We start from the raw sequence: 22135 nt of genomic DNA on the forward strand, positions 1-22135 counted from the left end.
ATTCATTCTGACAGAAATAACCCAAATCTCTTATTAGTCATATGTTTAGGTTTATTGGGTTGTAGTTACAATTTAAAATAATGAGAAATCTTTGTATCCAGAAATCCCTAATCCATTTATATATATAAAATAAAACAAAGTTTATTTGTTTGTTATACAAATCTACACACCTCCACTGTTCAGTACAGTACAAAACTTTACACCATGGCACTCAGATCACAGAGGTAGTATTTTGTCAAATTAAAAATTTAACGTCATCTTGTAAAGGCATAAAAGAAAAATTAGCAGGCCATAGCAGGAACATTTTAGCTTATTTTATCCCCCTTACTGTGAGAAATAATACTCAGTTAGTCCCAGAGAGACACTAAAAATAACATTTTATGGCCATAAAAGCAACCATTTCCAAGATATTTCCAAAAAAATCCTTGCTCTCGGAAACTGACCAAGAAATGGCCAGCCATAACTATGGTAACACCAGCTCAAGATGTCCCATTCAACTTTTCCCCTAGCTGTGTAAGAGGTACTGCCCAAAAATTGGTGGGGCTAACTTCAACAACTGCATATTTTGTGGTACCACCTCTTATTGTCCTAAAAAAAGGCCTTCGTTAAGTCTTCACCACCTCTCATTGTCCTAAAAAAAGGCCTTCGTTAAGTCTTCAAGGCATGCTGTGATAGCTTACTTTAAAGCTAGATTTTGCTCTATGATACAATCTAGAAATTCATTCTCTGGAAAATTAATCTCACTGCCATGAATGTGTATGGAATGATTGCTTTCAGGTTTGGATTACTTGCTTTAATCGTATGTACCATAGTTTTGCATTCCTCTTATTTCTTGATTCTAAAACAATGCTTACTGCATATTTTCTTGACTCTGTTTATTCTAACTTGTAGAGACTTCATTTTGGTCATGGACTGCAGTAATAGGAAAGTCTGCTCTGAATCTGTCACCTCAACTTCATCATCAGGTCAAATCATAACTGCATGTTTAGTAGTAGAAACTGTTGCTGGTTTATAAGATTGTACTACAACAGCGTAATGAAGCTTTCACGATGACTAAACAAGTCTCAAGGACACTTACGGAATTTAGCAGGGTTTAATATGGAAACGCTGTTTTTCTCATGGTCAGTTTTATATAGATTGCTCCAGGGTTGGAACTCGGAGGCATTTATACATTTACACTCCTAACAGTTTGACATTCTTTATCCTACAGCACTGGATTTTACAATTAGAAAAGATGTACAAAGTTAACAAATTTAAATAAACAACTCACAATAAGTTTAAAAAGTTACCAGACTGCAAAAATTCAAGTGTACTTCAATTTTTTTCTTTCTAATGGTTTAACATTGCACTAACAAATTGAAGGTTTTTGGTGACAGAAGGATGGGAAAGGGCTAGGATTGGGATGGAAGGGGCTGTGGCCTTAGTTAAGGTACAGCCCCAGTATTTGCCTGGTGTGGAAATGGAAGCAATAAAAAACCATCTTCAGGGCTGCCGATGGTGGGATTTGAACCCTCCATATCCCAAATGCAAGCTCACAGCTATGCAATAATTAAATTTCTGCTTGTGATGTATTTTCAATTGTTTGTTGATATAATATTACATTCTATTCTCCCACCTACTGGGAACATCATACTTCCTCATCTGTGCAGGATAGCTGCTCTGTTTCGAGAATGCAAGAAGATTGTAGGAGCTGGGCTGAGTGGCTCAGACAGTTGAGGTGCTGGCATTCTGGCTCCAACTTGGCAGATTCGATCCTGGCTCAATCCGGTGGTATTTGAAGGTGTTCAGATATGTCAGCCTCATGTTGGGTAAATTTACTGGCATATAAAAGAACTCCTGCAGGACTACATTCCGGCACCTCAGCATCTCCGAAAACCATAAAAGTAGTTAGTGGAACATAAAGCCAATAACATTATGTAACGTTGTTGTTGTTGTCGTTGTCGTTTTCGTTGTTGTTGTTGTTGTTGTCGTTGTTGTTGGAAACTTGGGTCTGCCTATTCATGAAGGCATACCTGACCTCAATAGGAACTGGCTAAAATCCAAATATCCACCGATGAACTATGTCCAGAGATTAACAGAGAATCATTTTGATGCAAGTAGGCTACCCAGTGGAGAGAAGAATGGAGATTGAACACCAGTCCTCAGCTTTGGTCTTATTTGAAGATAAACAATCCTGCACCTGGTTTTAATCTACCAAGGAAATCTTGGACTGCCCTTAACAGGATTCAGATCAATCATGCAATCTGTGCCAAGTCTCTTTATAGGTGGGACAAAATTTCATCTCCTCAGTGTGACTGTGATGCTTTCATACAGTCTATTCAGCACATTGTGTCCAAATGGAAGACAAGGGCATATTTAGGAGACTTGTCTGATTTTCAGCTGGCAATCTAGAGTCCTATAGTGGATCAGCACATTAGAACTGAGTATATTCCTTGTCATGTGCCTGTGTAAATAATTGTAAATATTTGTACATAATATTGTGAAAAATAAATAAATAAATAAATAAATAAATAAATAAATAAATAAATACTAATAGGCCTACACTGTGGGTAGAGCCCATCAAAAACTGCTTGTCTTATCATAAAACTACTTTATAGTGAAATTTAGGTGTAGTCTGAGGAATAACACGGTATCTTAAATTATGGAAAATACTGAACTGCAGTGAGGTAATACTCAGGATTCCTTCTGAGAAACATGACATAGATAAAATTTCCAGGGATAAATAATGAGTTTCCACAGATCATGCAACGAATTCTTTAAGATATAGGAAATAGTTACTGTTTTTATAGAGATCATGAAATAAATATTTTATTATTCTTTTTATACAATGTCAGTTTTCATTTAATGAATAAATAAATACATTTATTTGTACAATGATTTACTGTATATAGTACCACACTTTCTACATACAGTTATATACAAATAACTGTGAATTTATGGTGTGATTGTCTATAAGAACAAGAAGTAAATTATACATGCAGCTGTTCTAAAGCTTTGTTAATTCTTAAAAATGATCTATAGAATGGAGGAATAATAAAGGAGACAGTGCAGGCCTACTACAAATTAAATGAATGAAAATTGTTGGTTCCATACATCCAAAGAATGTAACATGTAGAATAGTAACCCATGCAAGTCAGGACTCTAGAATACTGGTACAAGTCTATTTACAAGTAAGGTAGAGAGAAAGGGTACTTCTTTTGACCTAATGATTGATAATATTTTGGTTTCACATATTTTTATTCATCTCTGATTGAGGAGAGGAGGTTCTTCCCAAAGGGTACATGTAATTACTGTACTTCTTTATTAGAATTCTTGATGTACTTGGGGTAAGGAACTGATCGTTTGTCCAAAGATCATGGGTCTACAGTATTATAAAGAGCATTGTCACTGTTTTGCTTTCCTTCTTGTGCTGTTTATTAAATATTTTGTCTTTGACAATTAGTTGTCTACTATTTATCTGATCTTTTATAAAACCTTCAGAAAGTTACAGAAATTCAAGATGATAGAGCATTGACCTTCTGAGCTTAAGTTGGTGGGTTCAGTCCCAACTCATTCCAATGGTATTTGCAAGTGCTCAAATATATCAACCTTTTGTCAGTAGGTTTACTGGCATGTAAAAGAACTCCTACGGGGCAAAATTCTAACACTTTCATATCCCCTGAAAACCATAAAGTAGTTTGTGGGATGTAAAACCAGTTAACATTATTGTAGAAATTCTCAAATTTTAGTTTCTCTGTTTGGCATTGTTAATATTCAGCTTACTGTTTTTCTGGAATAGCTTTCTCTGGACATCTTTCAGTTAATCTAGTTTTCTGGTTCACTCTGCATATGATACCACAGGCTTCAAGAAGTGACTCATGTGTGTTAATGACCACATTATCTGCCTTGTCAAGGCTATACTGTTTGAATACTTCCCATCTGAGTCACACCTTTACGTCCTCCCTGTATAGACAAATCAAAGTGCAAATGTACTTCTAAATTTTGATATTTGACCTTGATAATACTAAGCGAAACATCAATACTATACAGGCTGGTCAGAAACAATGCAAACTGGGTATATGAGCATTAGAGGGTATGGTTATACCGATAAATAATTTGAAAAAAAAAAAATTGATATCTCACACCGTTGCCATTTTATTAGATGTTGAAGTTAGTCAATGAGATCACTTCGTGGGTGAATTCCAATGGACTTTTAAGGTGGAGTTGCTAAATCTGCACGTGGCTTAAGACTGGCTTGACAGCACCAATCGAAGGAAAAAGCTTCTCCTGAGGAAGGATTTTAACATGGATCTCCAAACTGAAATGATCCCAATATAGCAAGTGAATGACTGTGACACTGTCTGAAATCCATGGTGTGTTTGATGCTGATTTCTCAGCATGGCTCTCAAGCTGGTCTTACGTCACGTGGAGATTTAGCAACATCACCTCACAAAGCCCATCTGAATTCACCCGTGAAGTGATCTGATTGGCTAACTCAGCAGCAAATAAATTTTTTTTCAAATTATTCATCAGTATGATTAACCCTCTAATGCTCAAATACTTGGTTCATGTTGTTTTTGACCACTCTGTATACTATTAATGTAATGTAACATAATATTCTTAAAATCTAGAGTTAAATTGATAATGGTAGAGTGTTGGGAATTAGTTTGGTGTATAGATGAGCATTGTCACTGTTTTGCTTTTCTTCTTGTGCTGTTTATTAGATATTTTGTCTTTGACAATTAGTTGTCTACTATTTATCTGATCTTTTATAAAACCTTCAGAAAGTTACAGAAATTCAAGATGGTAGAGCAATGACCTTCTGAGCTTAAGCTGGTAGGTTCAGTCCTAACTCATTCCAATGGTATTTGCAAGTGCTCAAATATACAGAATGGCTAAATAATCTGATGAATTTGCAGTTATCTCCAAATATCACCAAGCATACCATAATATCACAAAGCAACATACTTTTTACTTAGATTTTGGTGGGCTGCTACCTTGAATGGGTATTTTAGCTTTTATGCTAATGATATGAAAGTTACTTGGAATTCAATGAGATTTCCACTGGTTCATACTAGTATTTTCATTTCAATTATCTGAGCATATTAAAAAACCTGACTTTAATATAAATTTAAAAATAGGCTACATGGATGAAAGTTTTGTTTTGAACATGTTATTCAAATGACAGTAATTATATTTGAATAACTTTATGTAGTAACAATTTAGGTGTGAACCTCGTGTGACCTAAAACTAAGTAAAAACACAATGTCTGTGAGGTGCCATTCTATTTGTTTTATGTATTCTTACAAAACTTACTGAGTATGTTATTGTTGTTCCTTCAAACTTTCAGGAGATGCTTCTTCTTGTAAATAATACCATGATTAGGTTTAATTGCTATTATTTACTCATGGTGAAAGGCTTATTATAGTGTCGACTCCTGTGGCGTAGACGCCATGGACCTCTTCTACCACTTTACTTCAAAGTTCTTATATCTTCATGTTTTCATTCATTGTTCTTCTTTTGCATTGTACATTCAAAAAAGAAATATTACATGTCATTAATGCCACTTTTACGGTTGTGAAAGTTTGAAAATGGCAAAACAACTGTTTTTTTGACCTATCAAACGATGCTTCTCGATGAAACAAAGCAAGGTGGAGAAAATGAGGAATGGAATGAAACAGAAAAGGACCATGTTGAAACCCATGCAAAAGACATGGAGACTGAGCAGGAATTACGAGGTAGTGATGTAAGATAGTCTGAATATGATGCGAGTGGATTATCTTCAAACAATTTTATTGGGCACCACAAAGTTAAGTGGTAAAAAAAAAGACTGTCCAGCAAGAAATGTTCAAACTCAGTGGTACAATATTTCTAGTTGATTTTTGGGGTTGCAGGCTTCAGTGGAGAAAGCTAGAACTCCCGAAGAGTGCCAGGAATACTTCTTTGAAGATAAGTTGATTTTTATGATTGTTGAGTTTACTGATAAAAAGCACATTTCTGATGTTCAGCCACATTACACTTGAGGGAGGAATGTTAAAACTACCAATTTGGCTGAAGTGAAAGCACTGTTAGGTATGTTATATCTGTGTGCTGCTACAAAGGATAACCATACTAATGAAGATATATGGGCTACTGATAAGACTCGTATTGAGCTGACCGGGTGAGTTGGCCGTGCGGTTACGGGCGCGCTGCTGTGAGCTTGCATCCGGGAGATAGTGGGTTTGAATCCCACTGTCGGCAGCCCTGAAGTTTGTTTTCCGTGGTTTTCCATTTCCACAGCAGGCAAATGCTGGGTCTATACTTTAATTAAGGTCACGGCCACTTCTTTCCAACTCCTAGGCCTTTCCTATCCCATCGTCGCCATAAGGCCTATCTGTGTCGGTGCGATGTAAAGCCACTAGCAAAAAAAAAAAAGTATTGAGCTGTGCTGCCTAATAATGAGAGAAAAGTGATTCAAATTTTTGCTGTACTGGCTTTGATTTGATGACAAGGATGCCAGAGAGATTAAGAAACAAATTGATAATTCAGCTGCAATCAGAAGATTTTTACCATGTTTGTCACAGTCAGAAATGTTATTGCATTGGAGAGTACTGCAGAGCTGATGAGGAATTAAAAGGCTTAGGGGCAGGTGTCATTTCAGAGAGAGGAAATCCAGCAAGTATGATATAAAAATAGTTGCACAGGTAAGTGCAACACTTCTAAACTTGTAATGTGTGTTGGTAAACAGCTCCTTGGTCCCTTTGATGTCAGTAATAAGCCAACAGATGTTGAACAGCTCACCTCTTTAATTTTCCAAATACCCAGTTGTTTCTTTACAAAAATAAGAAATAAAAAAATAAAATAAAATAAATAAATAAATAAAAAAATGAGAGAACCTCATTCCAGTTAATTTGGTTTTCAAGAAAAGTGTGCATTTGTTTCCTATATTCCTTAAAAAGAGAAGAATGCATTATTAATTTCTACAATGCAACATGACAAAAAAAACTGATACATCAACAGGTGAGAAGAAGAAACCTAAAATAATAATGTTTTACATTTCTACAAAATCTGGTGTTGAGGACCAGCTGAGCAGCACATATGACCTGGCAATTGACAACCTGAATAGTTATAGATGGCCCTTTGCTTTTTTATTTCCTGCAGTATGCTAAGTATGACAGGAATAAATACTACTTTATTCATCATAGCAAGAATGAGGCTGGTATCAAAAAGCGACATCAATTCTTGAAAGTTCCATCACAAGAATTTGCTGAAGATTTCCTATGTGCACGTTTGCAGTACTTATCCCTACCAGGGAACTTGGGCATGATATTCAATGTCTTTTGCCAGAACTCCTAGATAGGGCAGTAAATTCTGGCTCAAAGAGACAAAGGTGTTATAAATGTGATCGATCGAAAAACAGATATTCACATTATAAATGCAGAATTTTAAGAACTGCTTTTACCTACAACATGTAGAAAAAATCTGTTCTGACTACTGACCAGTTGTGAATGTTATCTTGTTTGTTCCTCTTGTCTGTGCATAACTTATGTCCATAGGTGATTTGAAAATTTTCCATAAAATGGTGTAATTTCAGCCATCCAGGGTACATTCGGCCACTGACGCATGGCAGCACTGATTTTCTTCTTCTCCCTATACTACAAAAGATGAATCACTTGCAACAACTAAAATACGTGTGCAACAGAATACTCTATTAACACTCATAGTTCAAACGCAGCACTAACTATTGTCTTGTTGGGTAACATTGGAAAACGAACTGTTCTCCATCCCGAACATTTGATTCTCTCCTCCAGAGGTTTATGGTGTTAGAAAACAAGTACGTATGGTAATTCAATTTGATGCATTTTATTCAAATAGGTTTTTCATGGAATAATTTTGTGATAAAATGATAAAAGTTGTCCTCTTCCAGGATAATTTTGGCTATGCCAAGAAGATACAAGAAAGTTTCAGGCGGCCGTGGGTATTGTAATTAAAATCTCATTTACCTAAAAAATGCATTAGAAGAGATAAAGAAAGGCATAATAATGGTTTGGAAAACATCAAAAGAATATGTTGTTCCATAATTCGTGCATTCTTTCAGCTGAGGTATGCGTTGATGCTTATATGTATCTGCTTCCTTTATACCCTTCTGAGGTATTACTAACCGAGATCTTTTATTTACCTAATTATCTCTGGTGTGTTTTCAAGAAGGAGCTGACTCTACCTAAAACAGAATTTCCCAGAGTTTTCAAGGCGGCTCTGGATGATATAGGGGATGAAAGGTTGAAAGCTAGCCTGAAATCTAGCTTCAAAGCTGCAGAACATTGTCCTCTAAATAGAGATGCTGTCTTAAAAAGACTTACTGACTTTACCAAAAATCAGAGTTCGGAAAAGTCATGGAGCGAATCATTCACAAATCTCCTGAAGATATCTCGATTAAGAGAGAATAATTCCAGATTCAAAGGAAAATGACTGAATGTGAGGCGTGGATGAAGTGTAACCACAAACTGCATTTCAGAGCAACCCCAAGATGAACAGAAACAGCTTAAAGAAAATGGTGAACTTTGCAGCCAAGGAGAGAGAATTTCAACTGAAGACAAGCTGGCAAGTTTGAAAATGCAAGCAGATAGGACTGATAATTATGAAGTAGGAAATTTTGTACTTGTAAAATTTTCCAAAGACAAAATTCAGCGATTTTATGTCGGAGAAGTTAAAGAAACTGGAGAGTACTTATTAGTGAAGTTTTCGAGGAAGAAAGCTGGAAAGGATGTGTTCTTCACTTTCCCAATTAGTAATGATGAACGTGAAGTCCAGAAAGATGATATTGTGAGGAAATTGGAAGTTTGCAACCCAGTCAGACGTGGGTGATACAAATTCAAGAGCTTAATTGACTGCTCAGATATTTTTTAATGTAGAAGTCAGAGTACTGTAAGGACAATCTAAGAGTTTTTCTTTTTCCAACTTGTTTTTCTCTTCATATGCTGGACTGAAGAGAATATGATTTTGCTATCTTGATTATCTTTCATGCCCTTCAACATAGTTATGTAACGTAACACATATCTTTTATATCATTTAATTCTTGTAGGCTTAAATAAACTTGTTTCTTCTTTGGGGTGATTTGTTTACAAATATCTTGAAAATTTGATTGCTATATGTCTGTTTTACCATGAATCATTTTAATTTGTTTGCTGACTATTGATAGTGGCGTTCTACAAGTTTTTAAAAATGTTCACGGTGGCCGAAGTAATACTAAGTCAGAGAAAACTTTGTTTCTTGAGTTATTTATATGGAGGCCTAAGTTAACAATTACTATTATGTACATACATAACAATGAACAAATACAGCAGAACTTACATAATTTTTTTTCTAGAAAATTAGAGGGAGTATTCCATGTTTAAATTAAAAAAATATACAAAAAAGTGGCCGAAGTTATCCCGTTTTATGGTATTTCAATTTTTTCATATATAATGCTTCATATGATTTCTTTTGCCTTTACTTAATTCTACATTGAACATTACGTTTTTCTTAACCTTCATATGTATCATTAAGCAGGTCAGGCCAATAGCTGGAAACTGAGTATGGTGATGATGATAGGAACTGGGAGTAACTGAAAACAAAATAAGAAACTGAGCACCTCCAGAAGAATAATCAAACAAAACAGGTTTCAGGACAGACAACCCTGTAAGAAAACAGGCACCCTCTGGACAAAGGATAGAGGGCAGAAACATAGCCAGAGAATGAGCAAGTACTGGGCAAACATAAGTTGCTCTCTAAGCGGAAAAGTTGAACATCGAAAGAATAATAATAATTACGGCTCAGATGTTTAGGAAAAGTCATACTTTTTCTTTGTCTCTATTTTCTTGTCTGATTGGATGTTGGTGCAAATCAGGTGATTATTGTCACAATTAAGTGATTTTAATTTGTCATATAAATGCATATTTTGGTTATTTTTTGCCATAAGGTCTTATTTTGAGCTATTTTAGTAGAAACATCATATTTCGGTCATATTTTGGCAGTTCGACGACAGCTGTAGGTGTGCGAAATCATCTTCAGCTTACCGAATGCGAACTAGTGTTTACAAAACTGCTTCTCGGTATCACGCTGTTGATACAAGTCGAATAGTCGAATAACCAACCCGCTGTACTCGGCAACCCGGTCTCCCAGGTAGAGACAGAAATAATCCAGAAAATCCCGTCCCAGCAGTGAGCTAATTACTTCTGGTAATCACTCACTTGTCTTTGTTCAGATATTAAGAAACTCAACCTTCTTTCACTTACACAAGCGTTAGTTTACAGTAAATCGTATCCCAACACACATTCCAGTATGCCTAAGGAAAAGTCTTCTACTAGTGGTAAGTTACGAAGCTTTGTTAAGGAATTTGGAGAAGAATATTTCTGTACAGACGGTTTAGTTCTATTTTGCAAGTTGTGTGAAGTGAAAGTTGTGGATGAAAAACGTTTTAATGTGCAACAACATTGTAACATGGCGAAACACAGCAACGATGTCAAACGACAACATGTCGATAAGAAGAGGCAGCAATTGATATTCGATAAGGCTGTTACATCTTCAGCGATGGACAGATGTTCGGATTTTTCAAAGGAACTTTGTGAGATGATGGTGTCTGAAAATATTCCTCTAAACAAGGAGAACAATGCCCATTTCAAGAATTTTCTGGAGAAATACACTAAAAAAATCTGTTCCTAGTGAATCAACACTGCGAAAAAACTATTTATCGCGTTGTTATGAAGATACTCTAAATCGAATATGACACAGTGTAGCAGACAATAAGATTTGGATATCTACTGATGAGACGATGGACACTGCAGATAGATATATAGGGAATGTAATTATTGGAACACTCCGTGCTGATATTTTTCTACTAACCTCAGAAATTTTAGAGAGAGCAAATCATTCAATGATTGCAATTCTTTTTAATAATGCACTAAAAATTTTGTGGAAGGATAAAATTAAGCAGGCAAACATTCTTCTCTTTGTTACTGATGCTGCTCCATACATAGTGAAAGCTGCTGAAGGTCTCAAGCTGTTTTATCCAAGAATGATTCAAGTCACTTGCCTTGCGCATGCTCTGCATAGGGTGGCAGAAGAAATTCGTGGACATTTTCCTGAAGTCGATAAATTAATAATTTTCCTGAAGTCGATAAATTAATATCTAACGTCAATTTTTTTTTTTTTTTTGAAAGCACCACTGCGGGTTGTGACTTTCAAGGAGTTATCTCCTTTGACGCCACTCCCTCCACAGCCAGTTCTTACTAGGTGGGGGACGTGGCTCAATGCTGCCGCGTATTATTGCGTAAACTACTCCACTATCAAAAACATTGTTAACGGCTTCAACAAAGATGTTGCCTCTTCTATCAAGATTGCCCAGGAATTGTTTTCCAACAGTTTGTCAGATAGTTTGGCATATATTAAGTCGAACTTTGGAATTATATCAAGTGTAATTACTCGTTTAGAATCTGCTGGCTTAGAAATTTATGCAAGTATTGACATTGTGAGAAGTGTTGAACTTTCAGTACAACAATCACATGGAATAGTTGGTGACAGTGTAAAATGGAAACTTCAAAATGTGCTTAATCGAAATTTTGATTTTCACCATGTGTGCAAGATAAATGATGTTCTTAGAGAAGAAGGTACCAGTACACTTCAAGAGGAGTGCATACTCGACACCAGTGATTTAACATTATTTAAATATGCACCAATAACGTCTTGTGATGTAGAAAGGAGCTTCTCCTCTTACAAGAATGTGTTAAATGATAATCGAAGGTCTTTCGCACCTGATGCTTTGAAGATGAATCTTGTCATACACTTCAATTCCACCCGCAGAGAAGAATGAAAAAGGTATGCGAGTTTGCACTATAGGCTCCGACGCCCTACCATAATGTACTGAAAGACATCTATTTAATTCGTTTCTTGGTGCTCAGTTTAAACTTTAACGCATTTGAATAATGTTAATGAAATCTGGCTTAAACGTTCCAAAATATATTTTTTAAATAGATTGATTTCTAGTTTTCTCATATTTCAAACCACCAATGCAGGGTGCAAACATGGTCTTTTACAATGTTGTGTGATCTGATCTTAGCGAACTTATTTCACAAAAGTTTGATAAGTGAATCAAGGATATTAGACTGAATAATTGCTGCACATGTATATTAGAAAACTAATATTAAAGTAAGAATAAAGAATTTGGTTAACAAAATAATATGTATCAGAGGAATTACCGTTCCAATCTATAATTTATTTTAAAATGCCCATATTTTGATTAATCATTTTCGGGTCATATTTTGTCATTTTTACGTCATATTTCGTCACTTTTGAGGTCATATTTCCTCATTTTTTAGGTCATATTTGCTTGCTTATTTGGGCTATTTTTAGGTCTTAAACATCCGAGCCCTAATAATAATAATACAAGGAGGAGAACAAAAAAGAAATTGGTATCTGTCAGGTGCCAAGTGATATGTAAAGCAAGCTTTTGGCAAGCAACCTGTCTAGGTTTAATAGAGAACCATGAAATTAAATCATATGGGAATTTTTTTAAATGTAATATAGTACCATCATAACAGCAATTATGGTAAGACTAGATATATATATATATATTTCATATAAGGCTATGAAGTGGACATGCTGTTATGGAATTGGGATCTTCATTTGATTTTGTCTGTTAGATATATTTCAAGGAAAATGATATGAGACACATCAATGACTCAAGAGACAATAATCTCACCATAAATTCACAATAACTATGTTCTATTTTAACATACAAACTTGTGAATTACTGTAATCTGAACATAAACAATTATTGACTTGGAGGATGTGCAAGTATATTTTCATCTTGAATGTGTTAATTTGTACTTCAAGTGTTTATCAGGTTTGTGTGTGCATCTCTAGCACTATTTAGTTTGCCTGCTGAGTGAGCAAATTTAAAAGTTCTTCATGGTCCATGTTATTAAGGGTATGGATGTCTATACCTAAGGCATTTGCCACACTCATCATGTCCAAACCAAATGACTTAAGAAGTTCTATAAAATCCATTTCTTCTCCAGTGAAAGGATTATGCAGTTTAGGGCATGAATGATTACACTGTGGCCATGAACACCTTTCTATTAGATGACGCTGGCAAGACTGGCTGAAGTTGTGAGTTCGATGAGAAGTAACAATGGATCTTTGTTGCCTTCGTCGGTTTCCTCGCCGACCTGCAATGAGAGAAATGAATGAGACAAAGAAGAAAGCAATTACTAGGTAGAGTTAATGTTGTATTTAGTTGTAGACCTTATACAATGGGGCCTAGAACAGCAAATTTCGAGGAGCAGCACGAATTGTGACAGTTTATTTTTGTAACATGAAACACATCCTTTATGTTGCTTACACTCATAAAAGAAATTTATTTTTTCATTGTAAGTATAAACTGTAAACATATTGCTGACAGGTCTTCAAAAGAAGATGAAAAAAGACGAAACATGTACCAAATTATGCATAAATAATTCAAGAATAAATGTATTGCAAAGTGAGGTGTATTGATTAGGTGGATTACATACATACATACATACATACATACATACATACATACATACATACATACATACATACCCCGCGTCGTTCCATCTTAAGTGATGGGTCGGCGAACAAGGCTTCTCCACCAGTTGGGGTCTCTGAACTTCTCTCTTTCTTCGATGCTTTCCAAAGTATGTCCTCATTGTTGAATGTCAATCTTCACCATGTCCTTGTACCTGAGTCTTGGTCGCCCTCTTGGTCTTTTGTCTTCAAGTTTAAGATCATAAGTTTTTTCAGTAATCTGTTATCTCCCATGCGTCGAATATGTCCATACCATCTCAGTCGCTGTGCTGTTATTTTGTCCTGCAGTCTTACAACTTGAGCCTGCTTGCAGATTTCCTCATTACAGACTCTGTCCCTCCGTGATTTACCGATCATGCTACGGACAAATCTAATTTCTGCTGCCTGGATTCTACTAACATCTTTATTTCTCATGGTCTATGTTTTGCAACCATAGGTCAGGATTGATATGTAATAGGTTTCATATATGACTCTCTTACATTTTGTTGGTATTTTCTTATTCCATATTATGTCTTTAACTATTTTGTAAAAGTTGCTACCTGCCTGAATTCTGTGGGAAATTTCCTTGTCTATAGAACCAGTATCAGAGATAACATTTCCAAGATATTTGAATTGATGGTTCATCTGTAGCTGTTTCCCCTCCATTTCAATGTGTCCCATTGGTTGTCTGTATCTCTTCATGACCATAACTCACTTTTCTCTTGGCTGAAGATGAGTCCATATTCTTTAGCAGCTTCTGTCCAGGACTTTATTTGTCCTTTAAGGTCTTCTTTAGAGTCTCCCCACAAGCATATATCGTCTGCGCACAAGATAACTTTCATTTTCTTACCTCCAATGGTTTGGTGAACTTTTCTCTGAATCTCGTTCATCACAGATTTATATCAAAGGTTTCAGTCATTCCTACAGGTGTTTTGACTTTACTTCGGGTATCTTCATACAAATTCTTGATCCGGTGTATCATGTCATCCTGTATTCCAATTTTCTTCAGTGTTTCCCACACCTTCTCTCTGTTTACAGTATCAAATGCGCTCTTGATATCCAGACAGGCTAACCACAAATCTTGGTTGTGTTCGTAGTATTTTTCCATTAACTGACGGACTGTAAAGATTAAATCAGTTGTTGATCTTCCCTTCCTGAATCCATACTGTTCTTCAAAGAGGTTCTCTTCAATAAGGGGCCTGATTTTACGCTCTATAATTCTTTCATAAAGTTTACCAACTTGAGATGTTAAAGTGATGCCTCTATAGTTGAAACATTTCTTTCTATCTCCTTTCTTGAAAATTGGAATTATGATGCCTGTTTTCCAATTGACTGGTATGTCCCCTTCTTTCCAGATCTTACGAAAGAGTCTGTAGATCCAATGTTTTCCAGAAGTGCCCATAGCCATTAATTTCATCAGCACCAGCTGATTTTCCAGTTTCAATGTATTTCCAGGCATATTCTATATCACTCCATGTTAAGTCTAACCCATTGTCAGAGGCAGACTTGCATGAGATAGTACTGGTACTGTCTTTTTTGTGTAGGCTGCATGCAATTCACATTTAGCAATTCATCAAACTAAGTCCTCCAAGTCTCTTTGATCTTCTCATCTTCGGTGATCAGATTTTCATTATCATCTCTTAGGTATTTGGAGTGTTCTTTATCTCTTTTTCTATTTTTCACCATCCCATAAAACATTTTTTATTACCATTAACATCCTCTTTCAATTCATCACTCCACTTGTTCAACCACTTCTCTCGTTCTTCTGTAACAACTTTGTTTGCTTGTTTCTTAGCAACCCTATATAGTTCCTTATTGTGGTCAGTCCAGCCTTTAATGTTTTTAATAAACCCTGACAGTAACATGTCTATAAATATCGTTTTAGTTACACCACACGTCTCGAAGACGTGCCACTCAAAGTCTATTATTTAAAGTTACATTTTGGTAGGCGTTATGCTCTAGAAATAGTTTGCACCAATTGCAAGTTTTATTGAATTCGATCATTTTAATTTACAAGGAAATAGAACGACTGAAAAATTAAAAGAATTGTTTCAGCTAGCATATCTATATTACCATTTGATATTGAACAATTTAAAAACTTTCGTTGTAAGAAGTGATTACAATAAAAAGTCTGAATTTGATATAGGCAAATGAGAAAAAACGCGCTAGATGGCGTTCAAGCGCACGACATGTCAGAAAGTCGTATGGTGTAACTGTCAGGGTTAAGTTGTATCAATATGGACCAATATAATGAAATTTGTTAATTGTATAAGTGGAATGTTCCGAACTGTTGGTGGAGCGATGACGTGGAATGACATTAGTAGACAAATAAGTCTGAGTGGTGTTTTTAAAAGTAGGAAAGATCACAATATGAAGATAAAGTTGGAATTCAAGAGGACAAATTGAAGCAAATATTCATTTATAGGAAGAGGAGTTAGGGATTGGAATAAATCAAGGGAGATGTTCAATAAATTTCCAAATTGTTCACAATTATTTAAGAAAAGACTAGGTAAACAGCAGATGGGTAATCTGCTGCCTGGGCAACTGACCTAACTGCAGATCAGTTGTAACTGATTGATGGAGCAGAATGTCTGAAAGGTTTTGGAATCTTAATTTAGTTCTTCTTTCTTGGAAAAATAGTATCAATACAAGATGCTGAATAAGACTCAATATTACAGTTACGATAATCACTACCTCATCCATCCTTCCTACACCTGATTTAAACGTTTTGGAAAGAGCACAACACATGATCTACGCATTTAAGCACAAGAATGACTAATAGAAAGTAGCAGGTGTTTTCTCATTTATTGCAAACAGATGGATTTTTATTTGTTAAAATTGTTCATTGTTGAAAGTGAGTATGAGAAAGAAGTAATGTAAACATCTGTGATACATGGTATTAGCAGTTACATGAAATATGAAAAATCTATACGTGATATTGGAATTAATTTACGTGATATTAGCACATAGGTTTGATTTCAACCTGATGTGAGGTATTGGAAAAGTAATTTTTAGGCACTGTATAATTTTTTTACAAATGGATAATTACAATAGATTGTAGAGCATAACCTTCTGCTTCTGTACATATTATAATCTCATTTTTGCCAAAAAATCTCTTAAATAGAATTAGTATTAGAACTAGAACTAGGACTGGATAAGTATTAGAACTAGAACAATGATATGCATTAATTTATGACGGAATGTTCAGAGATACCTTTACACTATATGAAAGTAGGTGGGTTAGTTTTCAGTGGTACTATTTGTTTAACATTTACATAAACATTAAATTGGTAAAAGTTCTACTGTCTATGGAAGCTCAAGTTTCTTATGACACTGTTATAAAGTAATTATTATACCTTTTCTTTTCTTGTTTTTACTTCTTTCTGTTTTATTTCTAGTTCGATGATTTTTCTTCCTGCGGCGCCTTCTTGACTCTTCGTTTGGAGATGCTGTTGATGTCAATGAAGTTGTAATATTGACTTGTAACTTTTGACTTCTGGATCGTACCAAGTTCCGTGCTAATTTAACATTTGGCACTGAAGGAGCATCTCCAAGCATTGGAACTGGTGCTCTGTATATTGGAAATAAATTAGACTTCAAATAACTACAGTAAAGTCCAACAACAGCAATCCAAAAATATCACTTAAGCTACCCTATATTAGAAGGAAATGTAATTGAAATGCAAATATATATCTTATTTAGGTAAAGTTGCCCATGAGAAAAAACCTGAAATAATAGGAGAGGAAGTCAGAAAGGCAACAAAGAACCTGAAAAACTGCAAGGTAGGTGTAGTATTACAGCAAAAATCTTCAACGTCATGGAAAATAAGGGTGTGGATATATTACGTCTCTCTATTAAAATATGGACCATTGGACAGTGGCCAAAAGACTTGTGCCTCTCTGTATTTATACCACTGTACAAAAAGAGATCTCCACTGAATGGTGATTACAGATTAATTGCTTTCTTGTCTAGTCCCAGTAAGATTCTTTACTCAATCATAAATAAAATATTAAAATCCTACCGTCTGCCACAGATTTCAGCAGGGCAATTAGTATTTATTCCAGGCAAGAGCAGGAAACAAAAAGTACTGAACATGCACCGGCTAAGTCAAAAAGTTAGGGAGAGTAATGAAACTCTAATTTTATGTATCATAGCATTTGATTTGGTGAAATGGACCTAACTGTGGGAAAAACTGGAAGGTACGGGTGTACTAAAACATCTGATAGGTCTGGTAAAGAGCATATATGACAATGATATAGCAACAATAAGGAATAATGGTTTGTATTCAAGTAATTTCCAGATCAAGGAAGGAGTTAGGCAGGGTTGCTTTCTGTTGCAACTGCTCTTCAATATCTACAGTGAGCACATAATGACGGAGTTCCTTGATAGTTGGGAAGATGGCATTGCTGTAAGTGGTATGCTTATGATATTGTCCTCATAGTTACCTCTCAAAAACACCCAAAAAGTACAGCAGAAGCTTGAAATTTCAAGTCAAAAATCTGGTTTACATCTCAGTAAGAATAAAACAAAAGTGATGATTGTCGATAGAACAAATCAAGCATACTGGAAGAAAGTCAACTCCTTCAAAATGTGGGCATACAGAAGGATGCTAAGAGTATCTTGAACAAAAATTGTACAAACACATCAATCGTGAAACAACTACAGATCAAAAATAAACCTCATCCAAAATTAGCAAAAGATACCTGAAATAATCTCGAAAAGCTTATAATTCTTGGAAAGGTAAATGGGAAGTGGCCAAGAGGACGGAGACCTACATGATGGCTGGATCAACTGGTTTCACAGACTGGCCTGAGCCCAAGACAGAGAAGCCTGGAGAATGATTAAATTTTTTTTTTTTTTTGCTAGTTTGCTTTATGTTGCACCGACACAGATAGGTCTTGTGGCAACGATGGGACAGGAAAGGGCTAGGAGTGGGAAGGAAGCGGCCGTGGCCTTAATTAAGGTACAGCCCCAGCATTTGCCTGGTGTGAAAATGGGAAACCACGGAAAACCATTTTCAGGGCTGCCGACAGTGGGGTTCGAACCTACTATCTCCCGAATACTGGATACTGGCTGCACTTAAGTGACTGCAGCTATCGATCTCGGTGGATCATGAATGAGACAGCAGCATCATAATGCTACTACACCCTCATGAGGGTGAATGGAAAGAGAGTTGCCCAAGGATAAGTTGACCACATTTTTCTTCTGCAACTTTAAATTTTATTTTATGGATTATAGTATAAAAGAAAATAGTAAAATTTATGGATAAAAACAGACATTCTTATATATTCTTATATTAACCTTAGGTCGGTCGCGCTGTATCTGTGAGATATGCGAGTGTTTCAGCACATCATATTTCTTAACGATAAGCTCCATTGTTGTAATTTATGAGCTTCATATCTGTATTGATGATTCACACAAATGCAAAGAGGAGAAGAATTCCACCTAATCAAGTATAGACATGGAGCACTTCAACCCAGAAAACACAAATGACCCTAAATTAATTCGTTCACTTCTATAGGAAAGTGACAGTGACTGTTATAATGAGTGTAATAGTGATGAGAGTTCTGAAAGTGATGATGATATTGTTGAGGAAAGAGAAAATGATGGAGAGTGAGATGGATGTGCATGACTCTTGTTCTGTAGACAAGCCTGGTACATACTTTATATTTCTTAATGAACGGTTTTTATTAACCACCTAATGTATCAATACGGACACTAATAATGAAATTCATTGCTTACACATACTTTATAGGAAAAGATGGTGTGACAAAGTGAAGAAAGATACACTGCTCCTTCCAAGTATGTCAGAGATCTCATAATAAATAATACTGATTAAACTGCCTGGAGTCATTGGTGAAGCAAGAAACAAAGGCACAATTGGATTTGTGGAGCTATTTAGTGACTGAAGATATGCTGGATGATGCAGTTCAATATACAGATCAGTACATAGGAGATGTTCACGCCAACTTCAGAAGAGAAAGGGACTCCAAGTTGACAGACAGATTTGAATTAAAAGCTCTTATTGGCTCATTATATCTGGCAGGTGCACTGAGAGGCAGCAAGCAGAGACTTGTGGAATTGTGGGAAACAGATGGTGATGGTGTTGAGAAGTTCAGACTTGTGATGCTATTATGATATTTCAAATTTCTAATCAGGTGCATTAGTTTCGATGACTGGACGACCAGGGAAGAAAGAGGGAAAATTGATCTCTTGCACCAGTTTGGGACTTGTTCACAAAATTCGTGAATAATAATGTAAAAGCATTACTCTGTTGGACAAAATGTCACACTTGATGAAAAACTAGAAGCGTTCAGAGGAAGATGCAGATTTAGGCTGTGGTATTTATTCTGTTTGTATGTCCATGATATATTTATTATTTAGGAAGGGGCTTAATGAATTCTCTGAAAGTGAGTAAATGCCATAAACTATCTGAGATATCTTAATAAATTAACTTCTTAAGACAAATTTGAGTACTTTTAAGCAACATCATATCTGTATCTGACAGATACATTGTGACCAATCATGTTATATTTTAGTGTGCGACCAACAGAGTGTTAAAGAAGACTGTAAAAACAAGAAATAATATAAGATGCAAGGATATAAGCAAACAGCAATTCCAAGTAGTGAGAATCTTCTTACGTAAATATATATAAATATAAATATAACTTATAATAAAAGGGAAAAACTATAGTTACATATACAAGGAACCAATATATACAAAGATTTTAATGGATATTGACAAACAAGCAAAAATGTTATCTAATTAATTTAAATCTACAAGTAATAGAAAAAGTAACTGAAAAAAAATAAATAAATAAGAAATGGCGTATGGCTTTTAGTGCTGGGAGTGTCTGAGGACAAGTTTGGCTCGCCAGATGCAGGTCTTTTGATTTGACGCCCGTAGGCGACCTGCGCGTCATGATGAGGATGAAATGATTATGAAGACAACACATACACCCAGCCCCCATGTCAGCGAAATTAACCAATTGTGCTTAAAATTCCCAACTCTGCCGGGAATTGAACTCGGGACCCCTGTGACCAAAGGTCAGCAAGCTAACCAGTTAGCCATGGAGCCAGACGGTGATTGTAAAGGGGATTATGGAGGGAGGGAAGACAGCATAAACATAAACAAGGTACTATTATATATTCCAGGTGTGGAAGTACCTAATACCTTTTAAACTACAGTATTACAAAATGGCCTAATTTTAGAGATGATTGATATATCGTGCGGTAAATTATTATAATCAGATATGAGTGAATACTCTATTGCTTTTTATACCAAATTTTGTTGTGTGATTCCTAAGAACACGTAGCTTATATTTCTCCCTTGTCCAATGTGTATGAATTTTACTAACTAAAGGAAATTCAATGTTAGTGAAAATAGATTATGCACAATTTTGTAAATAATCAATATGGAATTAATGATAGAGCAAATTCAAAGGTAATATATCAGTTTCAGAGTAGGGGAGACTGTTGTACCTTGGATCATCATCATCATCATCATCATCATCATCATCATCCCTTTAATTTCATGGCATGTCTCAGGCTATGAAGCCTGCTATTCTGCCAAACAATGTCTTAAAATGTACACACAGTTTAACAAATTGTTACACAAATTACATACACACTATAGTACTAAACTGTACACATAGTTATAGAAACACATTAAATGAAAGAAAAACTTAGTCTACTTAAAATAAAGAAAGTTGTCCTAATTTGTCAATGAAAAAGAAATTTAGCATGAAACTTAGTATTACATGGAATGAAATAAGAAAATAGGAAAACAGAATTCATGTATTTATACTCGACTTAATCTGGGCAAGAATCACTGCCAACATTTCTTTTCAATTACCGATTCACCGGGCGAGTTGGCCGTGCGTGTAGAGGCGCGCGGCTATGAGCTTGCATCCGGGAGATAGTAGGTTCGAATCCCACTATCGGCAGCCCTGAAAATGGTTTTCCGTGGTTTCCCATTTTCACACCAGGCAAATGCTGGGGCTGTACCTTAATTAAGGCCACGGCCGCTTCCTTCCAACTCCTAGGCCTTTCCTATCCCATCGTCGCCATAAGACCTATCTGTGTCGGTGCGACGTAAAGCCCCTAGCAAAAAAAAAAAAAAAAAAAAAAAAAATTTACCGATTCAGATATGGTGTCCCAAATTCCATGTTCAAATTATACTAACATCAGAGAGATTATTATAGAGGGTAGATCTGTGATTTGCAGCTCTTGTTGGGATTTTATGAATGGTTTAGTGTAACTGGAAAGAATCTGTTGGATAAGAGGGGGTCTTTCTGTATATTATTTTGTAGAGTAGAAACAAAGAGTGATAGCTATGATGGTGGTTTAAGTCAATTTAGCTCATGGAATACAGGAGTATATAAAGTGGACAAAAGCATTCTGAGCATACATGTACATGATGTTATAATAGTCAAACAAACACATTGTTAGGTGTGGAACTAACAGCTTTCTGACCTTGAAAGGATGTCTTTCATTCTTTGAAGTGAGTGATGGGGGAAAAATACTTGTTGGAATTATAGCTGTTCTGTATTCTGTCCAGTCAAGGTTTTCGTCCAGTATTAATACTAAGATAACTTTGTTTTTGAAATTGATA

General features: G+C 35.6%; 1 protein-coding gene across 1 annotated transcript in view; it reads right to left on the bottom strand.

The window, feature by feature from the left end:
* Positions 1-12623: 12623 nt before the first annotated feature.
* The window catches only part of Notum (palmitoleoyl-protein carboxylesterase notum), a 151743-nt gene continuing 142231 nt past the window's right edge, over positions 12624-22135 (bottom strand). The window contains exons 11-12 of the mRNA XM_067144549.2: positions 16878-17092; positions 12624-13163 (exon numbers count right to left, since the gene is read on the bottom strand). Coding sequence (XP_067000650.2) covers positions 12865-13163; positions 16878-17092 — 514 coding nt within the window. The 3' untranslated portion in view covers positions 12624-12864. The remainder of the gene's footprint in view (positions 13164-16877; positions 17093-22135) is intronic.

The sequence above is a fragment of the Anabrus simplex genome, chromosome 3 (assembly GCF_040414725.1).
Source record: "Anabrus simplex isolate iqAnaSimp1 chromosome 3, ASM4041472v1, whole genome shotgun sequence".
Classification (NCBI taxonomy): Eukaryota; Metazoa; Arthropoda; class Insecta; order Orthoptera; family Tettigoniidae; genus Anabrus; species Anabrus simplex.